General features: G+C 33.3%; 1 protein-coding gene across 9 annotated transcripts in view; it reads right to left on the bottom strand.

The window, feature by feature from the left end:
- The window catches only part of LOC128180022 (uncharacterized), an 80146-nt gene that overhangs the window by 32203 nt on the left and 24271 nt on the right, over positions 1-23672 (bottom strand). For 7 of the 9 annotated variants that reach the window (XM_052847797.1, XM_052847794.1, XM_052847795.1 and 4 more), the window contains 9 exons: positions 22868-22978; positions 22233-22358; positions 19697-19780; positions 17876-17941; positions 16146-16250; positions 6604-6702; positions 6076-6222; positions 4932-5744; positions 262-3096 (listed from right to left, as the gene is read on the bottom strand). In XM_052847797.1, the coding sequence (XP_052703757.1) occupies positions 262-3096; positions 4932-5744; positions 6076-6222; positions 6604-6702; positions 16146-16250; positions 17876-17941; positions 19697-19780; positions 22233-22358; positions 22868-22978 (4386 nt within the window). Of the gene's footprint in view, positions 1-261; positions 3097-4931; positions 5745-6075; positions 6223-6603; positions 6703-11916; positions 12147-16145; positions 16251-17875; positions 17942-19696; positions 19781-22232; positions 22359-22867; positions 22979-23672 lie in introns of those variants that run through there. The other 2 variants (XM_052847801.1, XM_052847802.1) reach the window with 2 other exon arrangements.

The raw sequence follows: 23672 nt of genomic DNA, 5'->3' as shown, positions 1-23672 counted from the left end.
TTTAGCATCACATGTTTATCAAAAATATTGTTGTTTCATCAATATTTGTAGAATACCAATCCTCAAAATTAAACGTTCATTGAAGTTCATTATGTGATAACTTATTGTATTGATAGGACCATTGGCCACTATAGGTTACGTATCCTTGAAACTGTGATTACTTTTTTAAATATATATATCCACAAAAATTGATGCTCATGAATATTAATGAAATCACTGAATAAAAAATTTGAAATAAATTAAGCCCAATATTTAACTTACAGGTAACTCAGTTGGAAGCTGAAACGTTCGAGGGACCTCTGTGCCAACTTCGATTATGTCATCGTGAAAACGGATCTGGACGTCGAGCACGATGTCCTGTAGAATTCTCTGGAACTCCTCCATCTCGTCCTCCAGCTCCTTGACGCGACAGCCCAGCGCTTTCTCCCGGGCACGTAACACTTTCTCGTCACACTGATCTTCCAGCATCCTGACTTTTCTGTTGAACTCCTCCGTTTTATTCAGTCCGAAAAAACTGTCCACATCCGACAAAATTGATGGCGAATTACTTAAAGTCACACCCTGACATTTGGAACACAGATTTCTCCCGGGTTTTTCTTTGCTGTCTTGCATTTCCTTTCTTAAGGCTGCCAGATTTTCAACAAGAGCTGATTCGCGTTTGGATTGTTCGCTTAACTTTTGATTTAATTTGATACATTTGGCACATTGGGTATCGTCACCAATATGAACAATATTTGATATATCACTAATTAATTCGTCTTTGGCACTAGGGTTGGTCTGAGGTTTGATCGGAGTAGATTGGGCACTTATGGGGGTGGCATTTTCATGAAATTTCATCGCAAGTTTCTTCTCTTGAACAAAAGTATTTTCACAATCACTTTCACAATCACTATTCACATGATCTTTTTTCATTTTAACTAATTTAATCAATGCGTTATTCTCCTCTGTGAGCTCTGAAATTTTTTTGGAATGTTCCTCTTTGTTGTATTTGAGATGAGACAATGATGTTTCTAATTCTGAGACAGTACAAACATGACTAGAAAGAGTGTCGTTAAGTTCGGACAATTTTGATTCATATTCCATTTGCATTCTCTTCATTTCATTCCTTGTTTTTGATAAATCACACTCCAACTTTTCAGCATGAGATTTCTCTGTTTTTAATTTCACTGATAAATTCTTTTCGGAATCCTGTAAAATTTGAACACATTGTTTTTCCTTTGAAAGATCGCTTTCAGTTTCTGTTAAAGAATTTTGCAACTCAGCTACCCTTGTTTCTGAGTTTTCCAGTGTGGACTTCTGAATGCTAAGTTCACTCTGTAAATTCTGAATTGTTTCTTCGGCCACCGCAATCTTTTCTTGGTACTCCTCGTTTTCACACCTCAATGATTCTAAGTTCTCTTTCAACATTTCGATGGTTTCTCGGAGTTCCGTCACTTCCTTCACAATATCAGGCACCTCCGTGAGCATAATCGAGTTACGCAGTTTCTGATTTTCTTTCGTCAAGATATCCTCACGATCTTCCAGCTCTATAACGCGCTCCATCAGTTTTTCTTCAGAGTCTTCCAGCAGTTTCACTTTTTCATTCAGTTTCTTATTCAAAGAATCTGCTCCTTGCAATGAACAGAGCTGATCGGCAAAGGTCTGGTTTTCTGACTCCAAATCCTGCAGACGTTCAAACATTCCAGTCAGTTTTCTCCCAGTCGGCGCATTTAAGTCATCGGTATCTGTACTCTTATCCTCACATGAACAACTGTCCAATTTAGATTTTACATTCACAGAAGAACTCACTAGCTTACTGCGTAGATCCATTTCCAAACCTTCAAGTTCGGTCACACGATCCATCAGTCGACAGTTGGCGTCTTCCAGCAGACTAGATTTGTTTTCCACTGCTGTCACCTTCTCCTCACACTCTTGTTCATAAGAATCCAACTCGATCAATCTTTCGTTCAGATCGTTGTTTTCAACCCGAATTTGTTCCAACTCCTCGTTCACACTCTCCAAATTATCGTGAAGTTCTTGGTTTTCTTTACGCAGTTCCTCCAGCTCCTCTAAAAGTTTGTCGCCCTTGTGTTCTAAATCTTCTCTTGCACTCTCTGACTCCTCCAACTGTTGTTCTAGAAGTTTCACATCCTCTTCGTATTTGTTTGCTTCCTCTAACTGTTGTTCTAAAAGTTTGATTTCCTCTTCGTACTTGTTTGCTTTTTCCATCACTTCATCTTCGTGTTTCTCTATTTCCATTATCCTGTTGGTCAGCTCCTCCTCCTGCTGAATATACTGAGCTATTTCTTTCTCCATGAGCTCCATTTTCCGCTCGTATTGTTCCACTTTCCACGCATGCTTTTCTTCCATTTCTATCAGCCTCTTTTTCAGATCACCTTCATGCTCTTCCATGGAGTCCATTCTGTCCAGCAGGTCTTCACGTGATCGATGCATTTCCTGAATCTTCCCCTCATACTGTTGTATTTTGTCATATGAAGAAAATTGTTCATACATTGTGACTTTACTTTTTAGCTCTCTCTCTATTTGCTCCATTTCAGCCAAAGTTTCACTCAGTTTGATTTCATTCTCTCTTAGAGTGGCAATTCTATCCTGCAACTTCTCGATCTGGCCATTCTTTTTCTCTTCCGTTTCATGAAGTTCCTCCTTAAGCTTCCTGATTTCTTCTTTCAGAGACACCATCGAGTTCCTATCAAGAGATGTATCACTCTCCGACAATTCGGAAGCCAAGGACGGGGTATTGGGAGGATCCGATTTTTCTCTCTGTTCCCGCAGCCTCTTTCTGAGATCCACATTCAGTGACTCTAGATTATTCACCTTTTCTTCCAAACTTTGAATTCTCTCCGCGTCATTCTCTGCTACTTTCATCCAGTTGATTTTAAGAATTTCTTCATTCTCCTCGAGGTCTGCCACTTTGGCGCTGAGATCCTTATTTTCGGCCTTGAGATCTTTGATCTGTTCCTTGAGCGTCTCGACGAGCATGATGTCTGTCTCGAGTTCCTCCTTCAGCTGAAGTCTCTGCTCCAGTAGTTGGTTTTGCATCTCGAGATCTGAGATCTTTTGAGACGCTATTTCTTCTGCTTTTTCCAAATACTGCACCTAGTGAAAACAATGGATGTAAATAAATTAGTTAAGAGGTTTGATTTATATAAAACTTATAATTTCTTGAAAAATCAAATACAAATAATAAATAATTACAGCAACTATAAGAATCAAATTTTAATTCATTGTATATGGTCTTATGTAAATAATACACAAAAAAAGAGATATAATTTTGTTGAAATTAAAATCTACAAAATGTGCATTGAAAAATATCACTCATAAAGATGTTTGAACACAACTTTACATGATGCTGATAATTTTGCAAGATGTTAATTAAAATTCATTATACCAAAAATCATAAGGTCATATGCTAATACTGTTCATGACAAAGTAGGGAAAACTGTCAAACATACATGTACAAAGTTTAAGTGATAAAGAAAAAACTTCTCTATAGAAAGTTGTAAATTAGTAGGTACTGTTATAGCCATAAACTTACATCACTAGAGCCATTAGGAATACAGTCCACACATTATAATTAACATTTCACCAAATCGACATACATGTGTATCAAACGACAACATGCTATATACTGTATAGGGAACTTATGTGGTTATGTGGGAGAACAATGCCGAAAGTTAAATATCCCTGGACTATGACCAAGATTATCTTTCATGAACAGAGTCTTGCGTCAACAATCAAAAATGTGTCCGGAATTATTGTAGTGTGGTCTTAAGTCAGCAATAGAGGGGTTTATTATGTGGTAGCAGACTTGGCAATCACTCAGTTTAAAAGTTCGCACTAATGTAATCCCGCACAAAAATATCCCCTTGTCTGGGGTAAGTCAAGGCGAGAAATAGTAAAGCTGATATAAATTTAAAAGAAAAGTCATAATGTCTAATTCCTTTACAATTTTTTATCTTGTTTTGTTTTGTGAGGAAACTTGCAACTTTTAAAAGTTTAAATGGTGTTATTTGTGGACAGTTATTAAACTTACTTAAAAGTTACGGCCCCTGGGGGAGGCTATCATAACACCTTAATCTTTCCAGGCTGACATTATCATGATTATGAAAACTTGTATTGACACATCCTAATTCATATTTAAAATTCGTATAAAAAATTGATCAGCCTATAATTCTTTGTGTATCTTAAAATAAGACACGCAAAGGCATATATGCTATTTCGGATGAAAGAATGAAGTGGAAATTGTCTTGAAATCATAAATGATGGTATCTTACACATATCCTTTGTATTGGTAAAAAGAAATATTCGATATTCAATGTTGCAGAGAGAGAAATTTGAAAGACAATATTATACTCAAGTTTCAATTATCAGAGGTCTTAAATATAAAACTGAGTTTTTTAACAGTTTTTAACCTAGTATTTGGATTTATCATATTTTTATATGAAAGAAAAACATATCAATCTTAAAATTGAACAATTCATATTTGTAGAAAATTGTACAAGTTACTTTGTTCACTAAAAAGTGTGTCGGAGAAATTGTAGTCAGACGAAAAGCAGAAGTCCAGTGTGCCCTTTAGCAATAAAATAACCAAAAACACACGAGTATGTGTGACATAACATTAGCTGTTAGTTTAAATTCTGTTAGTAAGAGCAGGTTAAGGATATCATACATATTGTAGAAATGTTTGCAAAATGCAGCCATCTTTATTGACTCAGCAAATCTTTGAATCAATCTCTCATCATTATGGGTGCTGTTAATACATCACAATTATAATAAACTCAAGCCTCTTCAAATTAGTTTTTTTCATTCTACATGGGTACGGTGGAGGTACAGTCATAGCTACTGTTTTGTCAAACAACACACCCACTCATTATTATAGAGAAGTTCAAACACACAACCATCAATCCCATGATGCATCACTATTATAATACCTTCTCCGCGAGATTCATCTCGCTGACATCTTTGTCCAGTATGATCTCCTTTAGCTCTCGAATTTTTTGCTGACAGCTACTCAGTGATTTTTTACAATTCATCTCAGATTTCCGACATATGTCAAGGTTTTCTCTCGCACTGTTCTCACTGCTCTCAAGATCATTGATTGTGTACTCAGCGAGTTTGAGCTTTTCTCGCAGCTGTTTCTCTGAAGTCTCGCTCTGGAAAATTCGGTCTTGGAGAGTCATACAGACTTGTCTGAACTCTTCCAGCTTTGACTCGTATGAGTCCACACTCTCATCCAACTCATCTGCTTTCATACTCATTCCCTCTTCAAGCCGAGACCTCAAGCTCAACACTTCCTCTCGAGATTTATTTAAGTCATCTTTGAGAGCTTCAATCTCAGCTGTACAGGCAATTACATCATGACTCAAGTCTTGGTGGGCATCATGGCTTTCATCCAAACTTGCATACGAGTCTTCACTTATAACTGACTCAGACTCATCTACCTTGCTAAAATTCTCAACATTACAAAGCTCATTTTGAGGCTCAATGTTTTCCGACATACAACTTGTCTCCCCCATAGGAACCTGGTCACTTTGGGAGGTGGCCATTTCATTGGTGTGAGTGGGGTTACACATGTCCCCCGCGGAAGGCTGATCTTTGGGGATCATAACATCCAAATTTGGAGTCGGTTCATTAAGACTTTTCACGCCCAGTTGGTTCTCGTGAAAGTCTGGCGAGTCTAAAGCTCGCGAGTTTGAAGACTGAGTAGTGAGTTGTTGTGAGTGCAATGACGGAGTGCAAGTGTCCTGGAAAAACGAACACAACAGCTACCAAGTGTGAGAAAATAAATAAAAAAAACAGGCCCACCACCAGAGTTAATCAGTGTGCAAATTAATGATTGGCACCCAAGTTACCCCCAATGAAATATCTACAGAACAAAACGATACAAAAACAAGAGAGAGATAAGCAAGTGCTCTTATTATGAAATAAATCCTGAATAAAATAATGAAGCAGACAGAAAATAATCTGTTTAAAAAAGTTAAGTATCCCTTGACCAAAAAGAACAAGAAATTATCCAATTATAAATTGACCGTACTTTGGTAAATAAATACACAATATTCTGTGGCCTAATTTTACCTTCAAGGTCATGACCTCTTGAGCCTCTCTCTCCTCCAATGAGGGTGAGGCTACCATGGGTCTCTCCTTCAGGGCGGCATTCTCCTGCTGGAGGCTACTGACCTTGGACTGAAGGTCACGAACCGAGGACTCCAAGGACTCAACATACTGAAAGGTCAAGGTCAAAGCATTTTCTTTTGAACAAGAAGAATAGAAAATAGATTTTTAGAAATAGTGCAAGAGTATCTTTTAATAGATCAGTGCAATATGTTGCACCTATGACATAATTTTGCTTACTCTTAAGTAAAGGGTGGCAAAAAAGTAAATTTGTTTGACATATACTTGATTAGTGAAAGGAAATTGAAAGGTATTACAGTAACATTACTAGTAATCTTAAAACTTTAATATGTAGTTATATCTTCTTGAGATATATGCAATAAAGTACGACATAGTTTAATTCTATCTTCTTTAAATAAATGTAATCATGTACCGGTATTTGAAATGATCACTGCATCAACGTTATAGACTTAAAAAGTGAAGTTATCTTACGACATCGAATTCATTGCTGGTGGACCCCTTTCTGGATGAATGTCCTGCGCCATTCATCTCCACAGGATCTTCAGGGATTGTCTCAAGATCTCCTACATTCTGAAAACAACACAGACGAAAAAACATTGGACACTTCAATATTATGCCAACTTTCTCTATACACAACAGCACGTCATAATTACTTCATTGTCCTTGCCAAGTTGACACTAAAATTTTCAAATCGGACACTCAACTTAACTCTTAACTAAAAATCTTAAAAGAAAAGTCCATAAATTTGAGGTAATTTTTCAGACTTCTCAGATTCAGGCTGAATATTGACTTAAGGAAAGCTTGGGTGTCAGTTGGGCCTGTTAAGGTGATATGTAGTTCATAGATATATGTCTAACAGTTGGTCAAATTAGGGTTTTGAACGATGGATCACTTTACTGTGTATAGAACATATCTCTTGAAAAAGAACTGCATTACCATTTAGAAACATCACGTCAAATTCAATTGTTTTCATTTACTGCCCCCGTGCAAAATTCTTGATACATTTAATACCTTCATTATCAGAAAATTAATTAAAAATTGCAAAAGTAAACACAGTTAAATTTACCATTATATAATAATTCATCATCTATATCATCCACATTATTATACCAAGATCATCCAGTACTAGCTATCACAACTTGAATCTTCCACTCCACTTATTATCCACAATATCTTCCACTCTGAGAAAAATCCATCATCTTTACCAAACGTTTTACCACGCAAAAACTTCCAAATGCTTTTTTTTCTAAATGCCTGTCACAGCAATAATGTCAACTGTAGTACAATTCCACACAAGTCACAAATTCCAACAAAAACCAAAACAAGAACTTGAATGTGTATAATAATACACTTAATATATGGCTTCAACATAAAACACCCTAGCAGACTTTATATAGTGTTGACACACCATTGACTTCAAAGGCTTATCAATGAGATGGTCTAGCAGTTGAACCTCTGGTGACAAATTCTGTCTACACTTGGAGCGAGAGCCATAAGAATCCTTTAATTGGCTGCAGATTTACATAAGGAGGGACCCGAAGTTTGTAGATAAATTCTTGTGTTTCTCTGTCCATTCTATTAGTGTATAGGCATTCAGGACCCCCTTCACTTCTTTAATTAACTTTAGCTGCATACAGTTTGGGGTGGGATTCTTTTGAGAAGAAATGATTTATTCCCTTTCCTTATAAATAGTTAGATTTGTAATACTGTAAATTCCTTAGACCTATTTACAATAAACGAAAGGAATTAATAAACGGGTAAAATCATGAGAAGCTCATCTTGGATTTTAAAATCTCGCTTTCATTTTTTTGATGGATTAATTTCAAACTTAATGAAACTGTGATAAAAATTCAGTGTTCACGATTTTATATTCTAACAATTAATTTATTCAAATCGGTTGAATTGCACAATTAGGTACTATACGTGTGAAATAAGAAATCTATACTGTACCAATTAGGAATATTTGAATTAATTTATTGATCATACTTGTAGTATAATTCAATGTTATTAAATTTCGCATATGAAATTGTAATATATTACGTTAAATGGGATATAAAAATCTGCATGATGAGAAGGTTATCCTAAATAAAGAATCTAACTTATGTATATCTATGTAATAATGTCAATGCAGTATATACCATTCAATTTTCAAAACAGATATATAAATTCCCAAAAATCTACTTTTTAGTACATGTATTGAAAGATGTTTGAAATGAAATTTTTAAGAGTCTTATTATACATATATATATATTTATTATAAAAATATCAAATTATGGTTGTAAATATATATATATATATACATACACACCAATTGCTAAAATATCAAAGAAAATGATCTCCCCCGCAGACTAAACTAGAATGTCTCAGTATGGGAGGGATACCTGACACACTGCTATAAAACCATGTATCTGGAACCTCATGTAGATAAAGGACATTGTTTATACACTCCAGTTAGAAGATAATCTAAACTCCATTTGTTTGTTTTCTGTAGAATGTTACATCGACAAACAAAAAGAGGTGATAAGAATTGGCGATTGCAAGGGAAGTAATTCCTCCAATCTTCACAATTTATCAAAATTTAAATAATTGTATCTTTGATTTTGAACATCCCATATTGCATAAACTCAGTGATTTAAAAGGAGGGGTATGATGCAATTATTCCAAAGTAACAAATACAAATATGCATAGTAATTTAGTGTAATATATGTAGGAATTCTATATAATACATATAAAATTAAGTTTAATATTCTCACATAATGTTAATTGGTTCTTTAAAAAAAAAAAGATACATTTGTTAAGTAACGTTGTACCTTAGAGTTTTCATTTAAGCTATATGTTATAGTCTAAGACTAATTTTGTTTTCAGGTTTTGGCTTAGATTCCATTCAGCATCCAAATTATCAAAGCTATCATTTTTGGTTCAAATTCGGTTTATTACCAATATGGATCATATAAACATTTAATTTATTTCTTCACATTACCGATCAAAGATTAATAATACCATCACCAGTCTGAATATTGACTATTTTTTCTTGTATCTACACAAAAAATATCACAGGTTTTAATTTTAAAGCATATGAAATATGAAAAAAACAAAGCAAACCTGCACAATATGTCAATGATAATTCTCTCCCCACAACTTTACACCTTTGAATATTATATCATATACACAAAAGCCATGCATAAAAAAATAAAGATTCAGGATAAATCTCTGCGGTGTAGCATTTATACCTAGAGGCTAAACATGCCTCGGGCGCACACAGCCATTAACCATGTGATCGGATTATTTATATAATTGTTTGGTTTTGTCTCTTTGACTTATCAATATCGCGATCATAAACTCTGCCTTCAAACAATGGCACAATTTGATACACACGTTAAAGCGATCAATCTATGACTGACAGATATTTAATCACACATCTATACAGCGTCAAAGGCAGATCTATATATAATGAAGTATTGAATACAGTCCCTTAAAACCGATTCGATTGAAAAAAAAAAAATCAAAACAAAACAAAAATCTGTTACTCATATCTGCTTACTCAGTGTATACACAGAGCGAGGAAAATATGTTGAAATAATCAAACGATGATTCATAATTTACCTGACTTGGTATGTAACCTGGCTCCCTCTTTAACTGAATAGATTTTTTTCTGCTTGCATCAAGAACAAGATAACTTAATTTCCTTCAGCATAAATTTAAAATACAGACTCTAGATCAGCTATGGCTCATTTGAAATTCAAAATCAAGTTCACACTACTATAATTAATACATTCCTAAACAGTTGAACTGTTTCACAGTTAATTTTCCCTGGAATGAATAAATGTGTAAACCTTGCACTTCAATTTTTTTTTACCCTTATACATAGCTATTATTTGGTTGCATTCTTGTGTTAAAAGACATTGAAACTGTATATGTAAATAAAGACTTTAAATTAAAGATTACAAATTCAGTATCTGATATTTATTCAGCAGCTAACTGCTAATAGTATTTCAACAACAATAGGTTAGTTTAATTAAAGCGACCGTTTAAATTTTTTTTTTTCAAAGCCGACCCATTTGAAGTTTTCGCAGGATATAAATATTGATTTTTCAATGCAAAAGAAAAATTCTTTTTAAAAAATCTTATTTTGTAATCCTGCAGTTAACAAAACCCACGGCTGTACAAAAGAAGAAAATCTATTCAGCAACCGAAATGAGGTGGATTTAATCATCAAAACAGGGACAAAAATACATAATTTATTGAAGAATGGTTTGATTTCTATCCTTTGCCATCAAATTTAGATTTTTAAGAATATTATGTATAGTTTCAGTACAAAAATGTGGATCGAGATAGGGTCGATCCATTCTAGACTACTTGTATGTTGTCAAATTTCTTGACTTTTGATAAACGTTTGATCTCGACAACAAAATTCACAACAACTGATGCTTCAAAAATAAAGATGAAGCATCCTATAGTATGCATATGTAGATTCTATACTAAAGTCCCTCTCATCACCAACATTGTAACTATCTGTATGTTCCTTAACTTTTAAACTTAATTTTCTCAATTAACAACATGTCTGCATACTCTCTCTCTTTCTCTCTCCCTCTCTCTCTCTCTCTCTCTCTCTCTCTCTCTCTCAACTATCTTTGAATTAAAGAATATATTGTAACTTGTTGGAATATATTCTTTAATTTCAAAGATAGCTGAGAGAGAGAGCGAGCAAGAGAGAGAGAGAGAGATTGAGAGAGATTTATTAATATCATATGTAATGAAAACAACATGTCTAATCCAAATGGTTACAGTATTTACAATATGTTCCGATTGTAATCTGAGATCTAGCTGATAAAACTTTACATCATATTTGCATGTACAGAAGTGAGACTTGAATATACATAAAACTCTGTCTAAATCATTCAGTCAATGACATGGTTGGCATGTGTGTCTGGATCATACATCAAGATGGCCCAGTTTCTTGGGGAGAACTGAGCACACTATAGAGTGACTTTAGTGTGTATTGAACTGCAAGGAAATCAATCAATGTATACATATAGCCACAAAACATCTCCAGGATTCTGTGCTGAGTTCTCACACAGGCAATCAATACATATCATGGTGAGGGGGACTTGCTGGTCAGATCATTCTGTTTACAAATAATGACTTACATTCCCTTATTCCTTAAACTCCAGATGCATGGATCAAGAAATTTTTTTTTTTGGGGGGGGGGGGGGGTGTTTCATAGGATAACTGTTTGTTTGCAGGTGAGGGGAGGGGGGGGGGGTCCATGATAGAAGCATTGACACTTATGGTTCCTATAATGATAATCATAGACATAGGGATGTCAAATATTAGTTATATTTACAGACATGTCATTCATACAAAATAGTATAACAACAATGAATTCAATTTCACGACCTGACCATCTCCCTTCGCAGGACTACCCCCCCCCCTCTCTCTCTCTCTCTCTCTCTCTCTCTGTACATTTAGACTATACATGCAGACAGAAAAACATGAAGAAATTCATGCCAGGCAGTGACGAGATACGTGAGAGCAGCTCTTGGCTGTCAGAATTACGTAACATTGGCGTGTCATTACACTGACTGACGAGTCTTTACACTGACTGACGAATGTGTTCTATAGTCTGACACACATGGTTCAGGCAATTGTAAGACAAGTGTTTTAAGAACAGAAATAAAACATAGCACCTGCACACTGCTGCATGAGCTGTGTTTACAAACACAGAGAGGGCTACCTGCATGAGCTCTCACACCTTGACCCTCACTATCAGGTGAAAACATTTACCTGTCCATGTGTCAGTTAAAATTCCCCATTCATGAAACTGATCCAAACAAATATTGAGAGCACACACACACACACACGCACACTGTTGTAGTAATTTTTATCCAGTCTGTCAATCTCTCTATCCTGTATTCATCCCTTGATCTGTCACTCCCTGGGAGCTGACTGTGAGTTTGTGAGTGGATCTATACTGAAACAGCTGTCTGCTGTGGGAAGCTCTGTGTCACAGCACTGTAATAATCTGATTGTGCTAAGGGGCCCCACAATGCCTGCAGGGGGAAAGATCGTAATCACCCAATAATTGGCCAAGGAATTCTAACACATCAGGCCTGTGGGTTCACAGTTATATAGCCACTGCCTTTCTTATTCTTTATTGTTTCTGAACTATAATATACACACACTGACACACTAGCAGAAGGCAATAAATTCATTCAGGTGTTTGTGCGGTTTCATTTCCATTTCATGCTTCTCCTTAAATACACATATGTTGTTGGTTTGTTGTGAATCTAATGTGGATCTCATACAATAGAAAATAACTGTGCCATTGGATCAAGCATGGAAATAAATTTCTGAGCAGATGTACTGGTTGTTTAATTAGTTACCAGAGAGAATAATAAACATGGCTGCTGTAAATAATTGATCAGACTTTTCTCCAATCACTGAGTCTTCAAGGTTCTTGACATTCAGTTGAAAAAATTTAGTGGGCACTGGGGCTTTACTTTTGTAGGTGTAAAATTAGAGCCAGTTAGTTAGTTTTCATAAATCAATTGTTTTATCTTTTAAAAAACAATTTAGAAAAAAAATGTATAAATCTATATAATACTAATTTTGTTATTTTTAAGATTGTGTCATATTATAAAAATTAAAAACTTTATTTTGTCAAAGCAGATACTACCTACACTTAAGACTTGATCCATAAAAAAAGAATAAAAAATTTACATTTTTGGTTTGAAAATATTTCTAAAATCTTCAATATCAAATCAAAGTACTGAAGAACTGACGGGAGTTGATTTTGTCGATCTTTATTTATTTTAAAATCAATGATATGTTATTTTGCATGACAAGTACATGCATGTAGTTTCTAATTTGAATTACGCACATTTTTATAATATGAATTTTTCAACTTTTTCGACAAGAATGTCGAGAACCCCCAATATGAATCATGTTAAATAATATTTAAAGATAAAATTAATTCAATCAGACTATGTATCAGTAATAGAAATATTTCTCGAAAATTGTATGGATCCAAGCAATATTGAACTCTTATAGTCTCGTTCAACCAAACGCTCGGCTGACACCATATATCTCCGACAAGGATTTACGGAGACAGCCGAGCGTCGAGTTGAACGAGACTATATTGAACTCTGGCGTAGGAATACATACGACTACAAAAAATATTTAAATTGTTCGAACCATTTAAAATCTGACTATTTTCAAGGTATTTATAAATAAGTTTCCTTGAAAAACAATGCTTCAGCATACATTACATCGAATTTATCAATTATTTTCAAGAACTAAGTCTTGTCAGCAGCAATGATTTGTGCTGAGGTCCAAACACTGTTTCACTTTCGGTTTGTCTGAGTAACTACATAGGAGAGTTGATTAAAATCAACTCCCAAAAATTGATTTATTATTTCTTGGGGAAAGATTCTAAAATTAGACATAAAAACACTCAATCATTAAACTTTTTCAAAAGACTATTCTCTTTATATACCTATAGCTAATTAAGGGAAACTTTTCAAAGTCAAATCAACTTGTTAATTTAACATTACATTTAATTAAAAATAATATGTAGAATGGTAAAATAGTTCTTTATTTGAAAGATGCAAAACCTATCAAGAATGTCATAAAACATACATGAAGTTATTTCCCTTTAATCAGAGTTTCTAGAGTTTATAAGTTCATCTAAATATCTGTAATTTTTAAATTTGAGCATCCTTGTTTAAATTAGATATATACTGTAAATTTATTAGAGATATTTTATTTAAATGCAATCATTGGATTTCTTTTCTGTTTTTTAATGAATGTCTTATTTTTAAAAATCTGAAAAATTATAGTATATAAATCCATCTATAACACATATTCCATTTTGGAAGAGATTAGTACTAATGTACTAACTTAGGAGGCGGCGTTGGGTGGTCATTATTATTACCAGGTAACCTACCTCCTTGGGTATGATTATTATGTAGAGCTCTTTATAACTTTATTGAAAAAAAGAGTTAAAAATTCCATGCTAAAATATTTTGAATTGGATTTTTTTTAACAAAATAATACTGTAATGAGTTCTTTTTGGATTTTGTCAGCTGAATGAAAAATAAGATTTTGTAAAAAAAATAAACAAGTTTAATTTGAAAAAAAAATTAATAAACAAAACAAATCCTTATTCTCACTCCCCCTTTCATGCCACTCTCATTCGAACATAACAAAAAAAAAAGAATAATAATTCAATTAAACAAATGAACAAATATCTGATACTATCAACTGAATTCAAGATTAAATCACACTGTATCAGATATAAAATGGAAGTAAACTACAAAATGTTGTTTAGAAGCTATTTCAACCAATAAAACTCTTGATGAAAAATTTACTCAAAAAAACTCATTACATATGGTGGCAGCGGTGGGATTTTGTCATTTAGGCTGAGTGATTTTTTTTTGTATTGAATTTTTCATGTTTGTTTGAATTGAGAAATTCATATCCGTTGTGACTGAAACATTTTTTGATTTTTGAAGAAAAGTTCAATAATTGTTTAATTTCTTATTAAGGTTTATTGCAGCTCAGTCCCACCTGAAAGAGAACTCGGTCTTTGATAGTCTGTTGGTTTTGTGGTCTAGAGTTGTACGATGTCGTTACCTGGTTGGGTTCAGAAGGCTGTAGAGGAGGGTCAAGATTTGTCTACTTGTATGGATATGTGGAAACATGCGTGTGCGGTGGAGCGGGAAGAACGACAGGCAAGACGAGAGAAAGAGAAAGATGAGTTAGAAATGCAGAGAATAAAAATGGAGAATGATGAAAAAGAGAGAAAACGTCTGCATGATAAAGATCTTGAAGAGAAACGGTTAGAGGTGAGAATGAAAGAGTTAGAACTGCAAGAAAGAGAGATGAGAGTGGCATGAAAGGGGGAGTGAGAATAATGATTTGTTTTGTTTATTTTTTTTTCAAATTAAACTTGTTTATTTTCTTTACAAAATCTTATTTTTCATTCAGCTGACAAAATCCAAAAAGAACTCATTACAAATACATTATGGCTAAGAACCATTCCAAGCATTTGGAGATAGATCCCATGGGGAAAATGTTGACCATCCAGTCTTATAGAGCCTTTATAAGATCTTTTCCAAAGGGACAAAACTCTTTCATTACATATCATCAATTGTGAAAGACAAATACTTTTATTTGCTTTTAACTGCTTGAAGGCAACTTTTTTTTGTTTGTTTGTTTTTGTTTTTTTTTTTTTGGGGGGGGGGGGGTGGGGTTGTGAACGAGGTTGTGCAAACAACATTAAACAAGTACTGCTTACAAGCATTAAACATTAAAGCTCTGGTTTGCAGTATAGACATGTTCACAATGACCAGGATAGTTTTTCTTGCTTAAGAATAAAAGTTAGTTTGCGATATGTACCTTAAATCCAGTAACATTTTATACTGGACATAAAATTGTTTTTCAATTTTTTCTTCATTTTTACAGTGATCATTTGTCATTCACACAGTACAATGCTTATAGAGGTATCACAAACCCTGAGAAAATTGTTCAGTACATATGTATTTATCACTATAAAAATAATCGAAATTTGTATTTACGTACTGTCTAGTTTCTAGCAAGCAAAGCATGAAATTTTCTTATTAATGTGACAATAGGCATTTTTAAGAAGAAATTTGCAAAATATGAAGAAAACTCTCTAAATATACTCTTGAGTCCATATAATGAGAATTTAACACAACGTGTCATTATCACACTGATGTCAAATTCATCAATCTGGTTTTTCAAATTGCATGTATTGTTGTACTACCATCTGTCTATCAATGCCTGTCTGATGTACATGTACTATCAACTATCTATCTTTGTCTATCAATTTATCTGTTGTATCTCATCTGTCTATCATTTTGTCTGTTGTATTTCATCAATCAATCCGCTGTATTTCATCTGCATATCATTTTGTCTGCTGTATTTCACCTGTCTATCATTGTGTCTGTTTTATTTTTATCTTTCTATCATTGCAACCCAGTTGTACTTACATCTGTCTCATACTCCATGACTTGGAATTCTAGTGTCTCCACCATTTCTTTGGATTCTTCAAGTTTTTCCCTCAAATGGCAGCAATTTTCCTCTAAAAGCTTAACCTGAAAGAACATATATATACCAGCAAACGATAATTTTTTACATTACATGTTAAGCATTCACAAGAAAATAAGCTATCCAGTTTATATCTGTGTAAACTAGAACTGTCCTAATGGGACTAATACCCCCGCTAGGCTAATTTCAAATGGGACAAATAATTGAATTGAATAATAATTAAGGTTTGGAACACATAAAAAAAAAAATTCTAGAATTATAAAAAAAAAAAAATAGTTAACAAAGAAAAATCAAAATTGTCAGAATTTCACTGTAAATACATATCTATAACAGTAATACATTTACAAATGTATGTATTTGATGATATATTTTTTTAATTTAATTGATTTAAAGAAAAACCAACAAAATGACAAAAACCCCTCCCTTTGCAGTGAATAGAAATACCAGTAGCCAAGCAATGCTCTTCTGTTGATAAAACTTTCAATATCTTTCTAATAAGAGTCTTGACAGATGCAATTAGTTGTTTCAAATTTTCCTCACTTTCTCCTATGGCACAATTGAACTCCATATCAGAAAATTGATCCCATAGGACTATGATTTTCTTTGATGAGCTTGTTAAATTTAATAAACTCCCAAAACATTACCATAATTACCATACTATGTAAAAATATGTAAAAAAGAAAATTTAATATTACAAACAATTTTAAATTGCCAAAACACTACAATCATATCAGTAATTTTGAATTTCATTTAAATTAATGCCCAATAGGGTCACTTCATCAAATTACTTCACAAATAAATTTAAACAACCTCTAAAAATAGTTTAACTTCTGTATTAATAATTGTATTATTTATTTCCTTATAATGATAGACCTTTTGGTTTACATGAAACAGTTTTAAAATAGCCCCAAAACCATCACCCATTTTACAGATTATCAATTTCCCCTAAACACATGCTCCATCTGAACCATGGCTCAGATAATGGCTCCCTTGGGACAAATGAATTCAGCCACACTTGTCTTTGATGTTCTCATTAGCTCCTAAGAATTTATCATTGACAAACAAAAACTTTGCATTGTCAGTTGATAGAATACTTATAAAAAAATAATTTTTTTTTTATTAATTAAGACATAAAGACAAAAAACTCCATCTGGATGTATTTATATAAATATATTTTAGAGTGTTTTCTATTAATTAATTGATAAAATCTGTAAGGATTACCTCCCTTACTTTTCAACATTAGTGTACAATATATAGAATAAGGAAAATGAAAACTGTCACAAAATCATTAAATCTTGTCTGATCTTAAAAAAAATTGCAGGTGCACATCTTCAGATGGTGTTCAACATATGTACAAATTTTCAAACTGTTCCATGCAGTAATAAAAAATTCTATAAGGGGGACAAAGTTGCGTCTACAGACAGACGGACAGACGGACAGACGGACAGACGGACAGACAGACAGACGGACGGACGGACAGACAGACAGACGGACAGACGGACAGGGTGAAACCAATATACCCCCCTAAACTTCGTTTGCGGGGGTATAATAACCATATTTTACAACTGCTATGATTTTTATCAAATTATGTTCTCTCTCTCTCTCTCTCTCTCTCTCTCTCTCTCTCTCTCTCTCTCTCTCTCTCTCTCTCTCATTAATTACATCTGAATACCTTTTTGTTCAGCCTGTGGTTGTCCCTCAATGTTTCACTTCTCCCATTCTCTAGGACGGTCAGTTTCTACAAAAAAAAAAAAAGATCTCTACAATATACATCATCAACAATGCTGCAACTTTACACTAAGCAAGGAGCAAACAAAAATTATTATCAATAGACAGCAGAAGCTGCTGGAAGTATTGCCCTTTAACCTGTATTTGATAGCTTGCATGAGCTCTGCTTTTCAGTGATGATATATTAGAATTAAATTAAAAAATACTTACATTACATGTAACTGCCATTTCATTCATTATAAAGTGATGTGTACATAGAATATGTATGTTTCAATAACCGTTCAGTAGAGAATAAACAGAAAATGCCTCCCCCTTCCCCCAAAGTCTTTAGAATTAGCATACCAGCGACAGACTCTAAACCTAGTTTATTCTCTTAAAAAAAAAAACAGCATTTAAATAAAACATCATAAATCCCTTAAATAAGTTTGCTCCATATACAGTAAATAAACTGAGACAAATCTGCATGCTTTATTTTTATTTAAGAATCATCAATGTTGATGCTGATGGCTTCAGCTGCTGGTGACTGACACCTGAGGTCAGAAAAGTCAAAAGGTCAAGCAGCAGATCACCTTGGACATCTACCAGCAATAAAGAGACTTTGTTTACTAAACTTACTTCTTTGACTCATGCAGTCAGGGGGAAACATTCCATGCATTATCTAAAAAAGCAACAAGCAAATTAAAGAACTTTTAAATTCATATTTGCTTTTATAACTATCAATTAATTTAATTTACTGTACATGTAGTACCAAAAGTAATAGTGAATATTTTTTTCTATTATGTCAAGTTAATTAAATTAAAATTGTATGTAAATGCATGGAAAACCAACAAAGACTTTATCAAACCTATTCAATTATTGAATATTATCAACTGAGATGCACAATTATTTCTTATGTTTGATTATTGGCATCCTTTTTCAGTGAATCCAACAAACAAGCCACTTAAAAGATTTCTAAGTGAGAGCTGCATGAGAATTCAGTGGCTTCTCAAATCATTCTTTATAAAATGCATGTGACCTTGATTGGTAATACGTTTCTTTAAAACATTTATTATGGTAATATTTCAATTCAAATTGCATTTACAGTTTTAACTGACATCAAAACAATTTGCCATTTACCAAGTTTAAGTTTCCTATTTATCTTCCATTTTGGTCAACATTTGGATTCTAATTGGTTAGTTTGTACTGACAAAATTAGCAGTGCAATTTTATTTGTTGTAAGTGATAAGGGTTTTGCTGTGATTGGTCAAGACATATTTAGCATAGAGTGTGGACATTGTGCATGTGAGTTGGTCTGATCAGGTTCATTGTACATTGGATTAGTTAGATTTATTGGTTCTCTGCATCCATGCAATATGACAGCTGATTGGTCCCCTTTTTCATCTCGGTTTAATTGGTTAGTTTTTATGCACACAAATATGTCCTGTCAGTTGATTGGTCTGTGTTGCCTCTCAGTGTTATCTGATTGGTCAATTTTTCTGCAGACTTCCTACAGTCATCCATACATGCACTGCCAGCTGGTTAGTCAGCTTTGCCACTTTTCTGCAAACCTGGCACAATTACCCATGCATGCAATATACAATGTATCATCTGACTGGTCAGCAGCTTTGTTTCTCAATGCTATCTGATTGGTCCATTTTTCTGCAGACCAAAACATTCAATATATGATCTGATTGGTCAGCTTTGCTTTATTTTCAGTGTTAACTGTTTGGTCAGCTTTGCTTTTAGTGCTATCTGCTAGCCAAGGTCAGATTAGAGATTTACGTACCTTTTGTGTTTCTGTCAGGTCTGCCGTGAGTCTCTCTATCTCTCGTTGGGACTCGAATAGATTGGTCTCCAGATCCACCCGCAACTGTGTCAACAGAAAATTGATAATTATTTATAAAAAAAAAAAAATAGATCTAATTTTACAAAAGAAATTTTGATGAAAATCATACCTAGGCTTCAGTCTATTTAAAAAACTAAATAAATTTTTTTGGGACATGTCAAAATTTAACCATTGTTGAAATCTATATATAGAATAAAATAATGTATATTAAAATTTTGAGCTCAAATGGTATGTAGGTCCCTTTAAATTTACATAAATACAAACAATCAAGGAAAATACATGTACATGTATATGCATTTTTGAAAATTTTCAGCACACATTTAAATAAGCATTTTTTAAGTTTCAAGCTTTGCAGCTTAAACTGATAACATTTTATAGGAGCTAGGATACAGGAAAATTATCTTTTAAATGACAGTATGTGAAAATTTTCAATTTTAATTGCTAGCTTCCCTCTTAACCTAATAGTGTTTAAAAATTAAAGTGCCTATGCAAACACTTGTTTCCTGTACTTTGCAGCACTGTTGCGGTTTACTTTGGGGTCGCGCAGACCAGGAAGTACGGGAAATATTAACTATGACATCACACAAAACAACAAGTCATCAAAAATGCTAATAAATAAAGGAATTTCCGATTGGTATGGGTACGAAAAAATTAAACTACATTAAAGATTACCTATGCCTGCAACTTTGTAGTCAAATAAGTCTAACAACGATAAATATAAACAACAGACCGATCGCTGTGCACTTGTCGATTTTACGTTATATTGTAAATTTTGACACATACTATGTGTAGAGAGAGGCAGTCTTAGCTCAATCAATTTTTTCACATGAGAAAATGCATTTTATTAATGAACGGAGCATAATCATAAAACAATTATTATACCCTTAAATCCTATCATCTATCCTTGTTTTGATTCGACATGTACCGTAATTATTTTTGAGAGCGTGTATTACGGTATTTCTTTTCTAGAGTGTTTAACGTACAAGTTTTATGTGTTTGACATCGGGAAGCCTTATATCTAAATTGCTTTTTACAAGGGCATACACTTAACAGATCATTTTAATCTTTTGGATATAAATTAAGGGAATGTCGAATTTATTAAAAAGTGCTGCTGCTTCACTAGTATGAAATCTACATAATGAATTAATAAATACGTAAAATATTACGTGAAGGTCTTATAAATTCTAACCAGAGCTCATTTCTTTGATATTTATTCTTAACTAATAATAAAAGATTAACTCTATACAAAGCAGCAGCACTTTTCAGAATCTACCAGAAAAGTAGAATTTAATTATCATTTGAAATTTCATTTCAAATAAGGGTATGCTCTTGTAATATTGAAATTTGATTATGACCTCCAATCGGGAGAATTATCAACACATATCACGTGACCATCAACTTAAGGGACCACACTAAGTGTCATACAAAGTATCATTTACTCAACTGTTTCAATTAATATCACATTTATATCATGATAAAATAACTTTACATAAATATTTTGTAATAATAGATGCATCGTTTTATGAACGTTTAAATCCGCTGATATTTTCATAGTAAGCCTTAACAGTGCTGCGTTGTGAGAAAAGGATGATGTTTTAGCAGCAGTTGGATTATCTGATATTAAATGAATTAGATCTGCTTTTGTGTAGTTGAAAATACGGTTTATGTGGGAAGGGAAACAGCATGGATGTAAAAATGTAATATGTATTATAAAGATTGAGACATACCGGAAGATTAAAGTTAATACAAACAACAGGGCATGACACAATGTATGTGATGTATTTACTACATAAACTGGATTTTTTGAAAATTCAAAGGAAACTCATAAAGTCAAAATGTGTGCAGGAACAAGGAAATTTATAGTTTGCAAAATGCAAATGCAAAATACATGTATTATAATACTACAAAGTCTACACAGAGATATTGAAACAACAATTCATCTCAAATCTTTTAAAATAGCACAGAATCACTCTAAGAAAAAAAAATTATATTAGGAAAGTAAGATTTAAAGTGATCTTTTATAGTTTCATGGCCTTCACCCTGCTTTTGGCATAAGTGTTTAATTTTCTAATTCATTTTCAAAACATCACTCAAGGTATTCAATGTATAACGACCACATTTTGTACCTAATAAATGAAAGGTCTAATATTCTATCAAATAAAAATACTTCACCAAAGGAATTTTCACAATTTTGATTATGGTCCAACTAATTACACCTTGAATTTTGCATTGAAGTCTATGGGCAACATATGTTTTATTAAGATATTATTAAACTACATTGTAACACACACACTCTCTCTCTCTCTCTCTCTCTCTCTCTCTCTCTCTCTCTCTCTCTCTCTCTCTCTCTCTCTCTCTCTCTCTCTTCAATATAAAAATGACCCTATACCAACCATGAAATATGTTTTTAAAAAAATTGATTTTTGTTAATAAAGTTATTTACAGTGAGGATATTTTACATAATCACTTAAATGACCTTCAGTTCCCTTTGGGGGTCATGGTAGGTACCACTCTTGGCGGTCAACAGAGCGTGAAGTCGCTGGAGCTCCATGTGTTCCTTCATCAGTTTCTGGTAATTCTTCTCGATCTCTGACCGCGACAACTGAATATAAGGAGCAATAACATGACAGCATTTATATAATTAATAGAAAGTTAAATATCTCAACAGTTTTGATATCTGGGGGTTGCTAAAATTATCCTTTTATCCTTTTAGGCTTTCCAATGTAATCAATAGTTGATATGTCAACAACACAAGGGATACAGCTCTGCTTTTTACTTTTCAAGTACATGTACTGTAAAATTAGTTAATTAAGCCTTGTAATCAGAGGAACTCTTCAAAAGTTTAAATAGGACATGTGACATCTGTGATACTGTGCATGAATATATTTCATTTCATGTAAGAACTCAGTGGTTCTATTTTCCTAAACGATTGCATTGTTTTTTGAATTCATGAAATCCTGCAAACCACCCAAATGCACATTGCATCTGTGGATATTGTATTTTGCAATACATGTATATTGCACTAAACAATTCTATAATTGGTAGAAACTAAAGCATGTAGATTGTACGTAGAACTCTTTGTATTAGCTGGTATCAATGCTTTAATCTTACCTCCTCACAGAGTTCTTCATCGGAGATTGTTCCCGCGGACAGAGACAGAGAAATGTCGGAGCCAATGGAGGTATCCTCTTCATCGTAACCATAGAACGTCTCCTTTACACCCTATAACAAGCCTGTAGTCAGTCAGATAGTGCATAGGATTGTGCATGGAATTGTACGTTGCTCAGATGTCAATAATGTGGATCACTTTTATTTCACAAGATTTCAGTGTTTATTCAGTATGTTTCACTATAAAAATGTTTTTGCTTTACAGTAAAACTTGGTTATAGTGAATTTAATTAACTTCATTATATCCGTAATTCATTATATCTGGGTAACAAAATTGTAACAATAACTATAGCAAATTCACAATAAACATGTTTTCTTTCACTAGACTACAATTTTTGCTAATTGAGGCTTATAATGAATGCACATTCTTTTGATACCTTTAATTATTAGATTGTGAATTGAAGAATTTATGTGAAAATAAATTCATTCAAACTATTATGTTGAATGGTAGTGCAAACTTTTAAAATTGTAAAGAAATTTGTTATAAAAGTGTTCAATTTCGTTATTATTCACCTGTACGGGACTTAAAATCAGTTGCTATATCGGTAATTAATGTTTTATCTGAATTCAATTTAACAGTAAAACTTGGCAAAGATTTAATTGTTAAGAATTTTACCGGTATCTCAAAACAAGAGGCCCATGGGCCACATCGCTCACCTGAGGAAAAATAGGTCTGATAAAATCAGTTTAATGGAGTCATAATACAAACTATCTGGACAATGTTCAATAATACATGTAGATCCTGTAT

This window comes from Crassostrea angulata, chromosome 4 (genome assembly GCF_025612915.1).
Source record: "Crassostrea angulata isolate pt1a10 chromosome 4, ASM2561291v2, whole genome shotgun sequence".
Classification (NCBI taxonomy): domain Eukaryota; kingdom Metazoa; phylum Mollusca; class Bivalvia; order Ostreida; family Ostreidae; genus Magallana; species Magallana angulata.
Note: the sequence above shows the minus strand (reverse complement) of the source record. Positions and strands in the feature narration are given on the sequence as shown.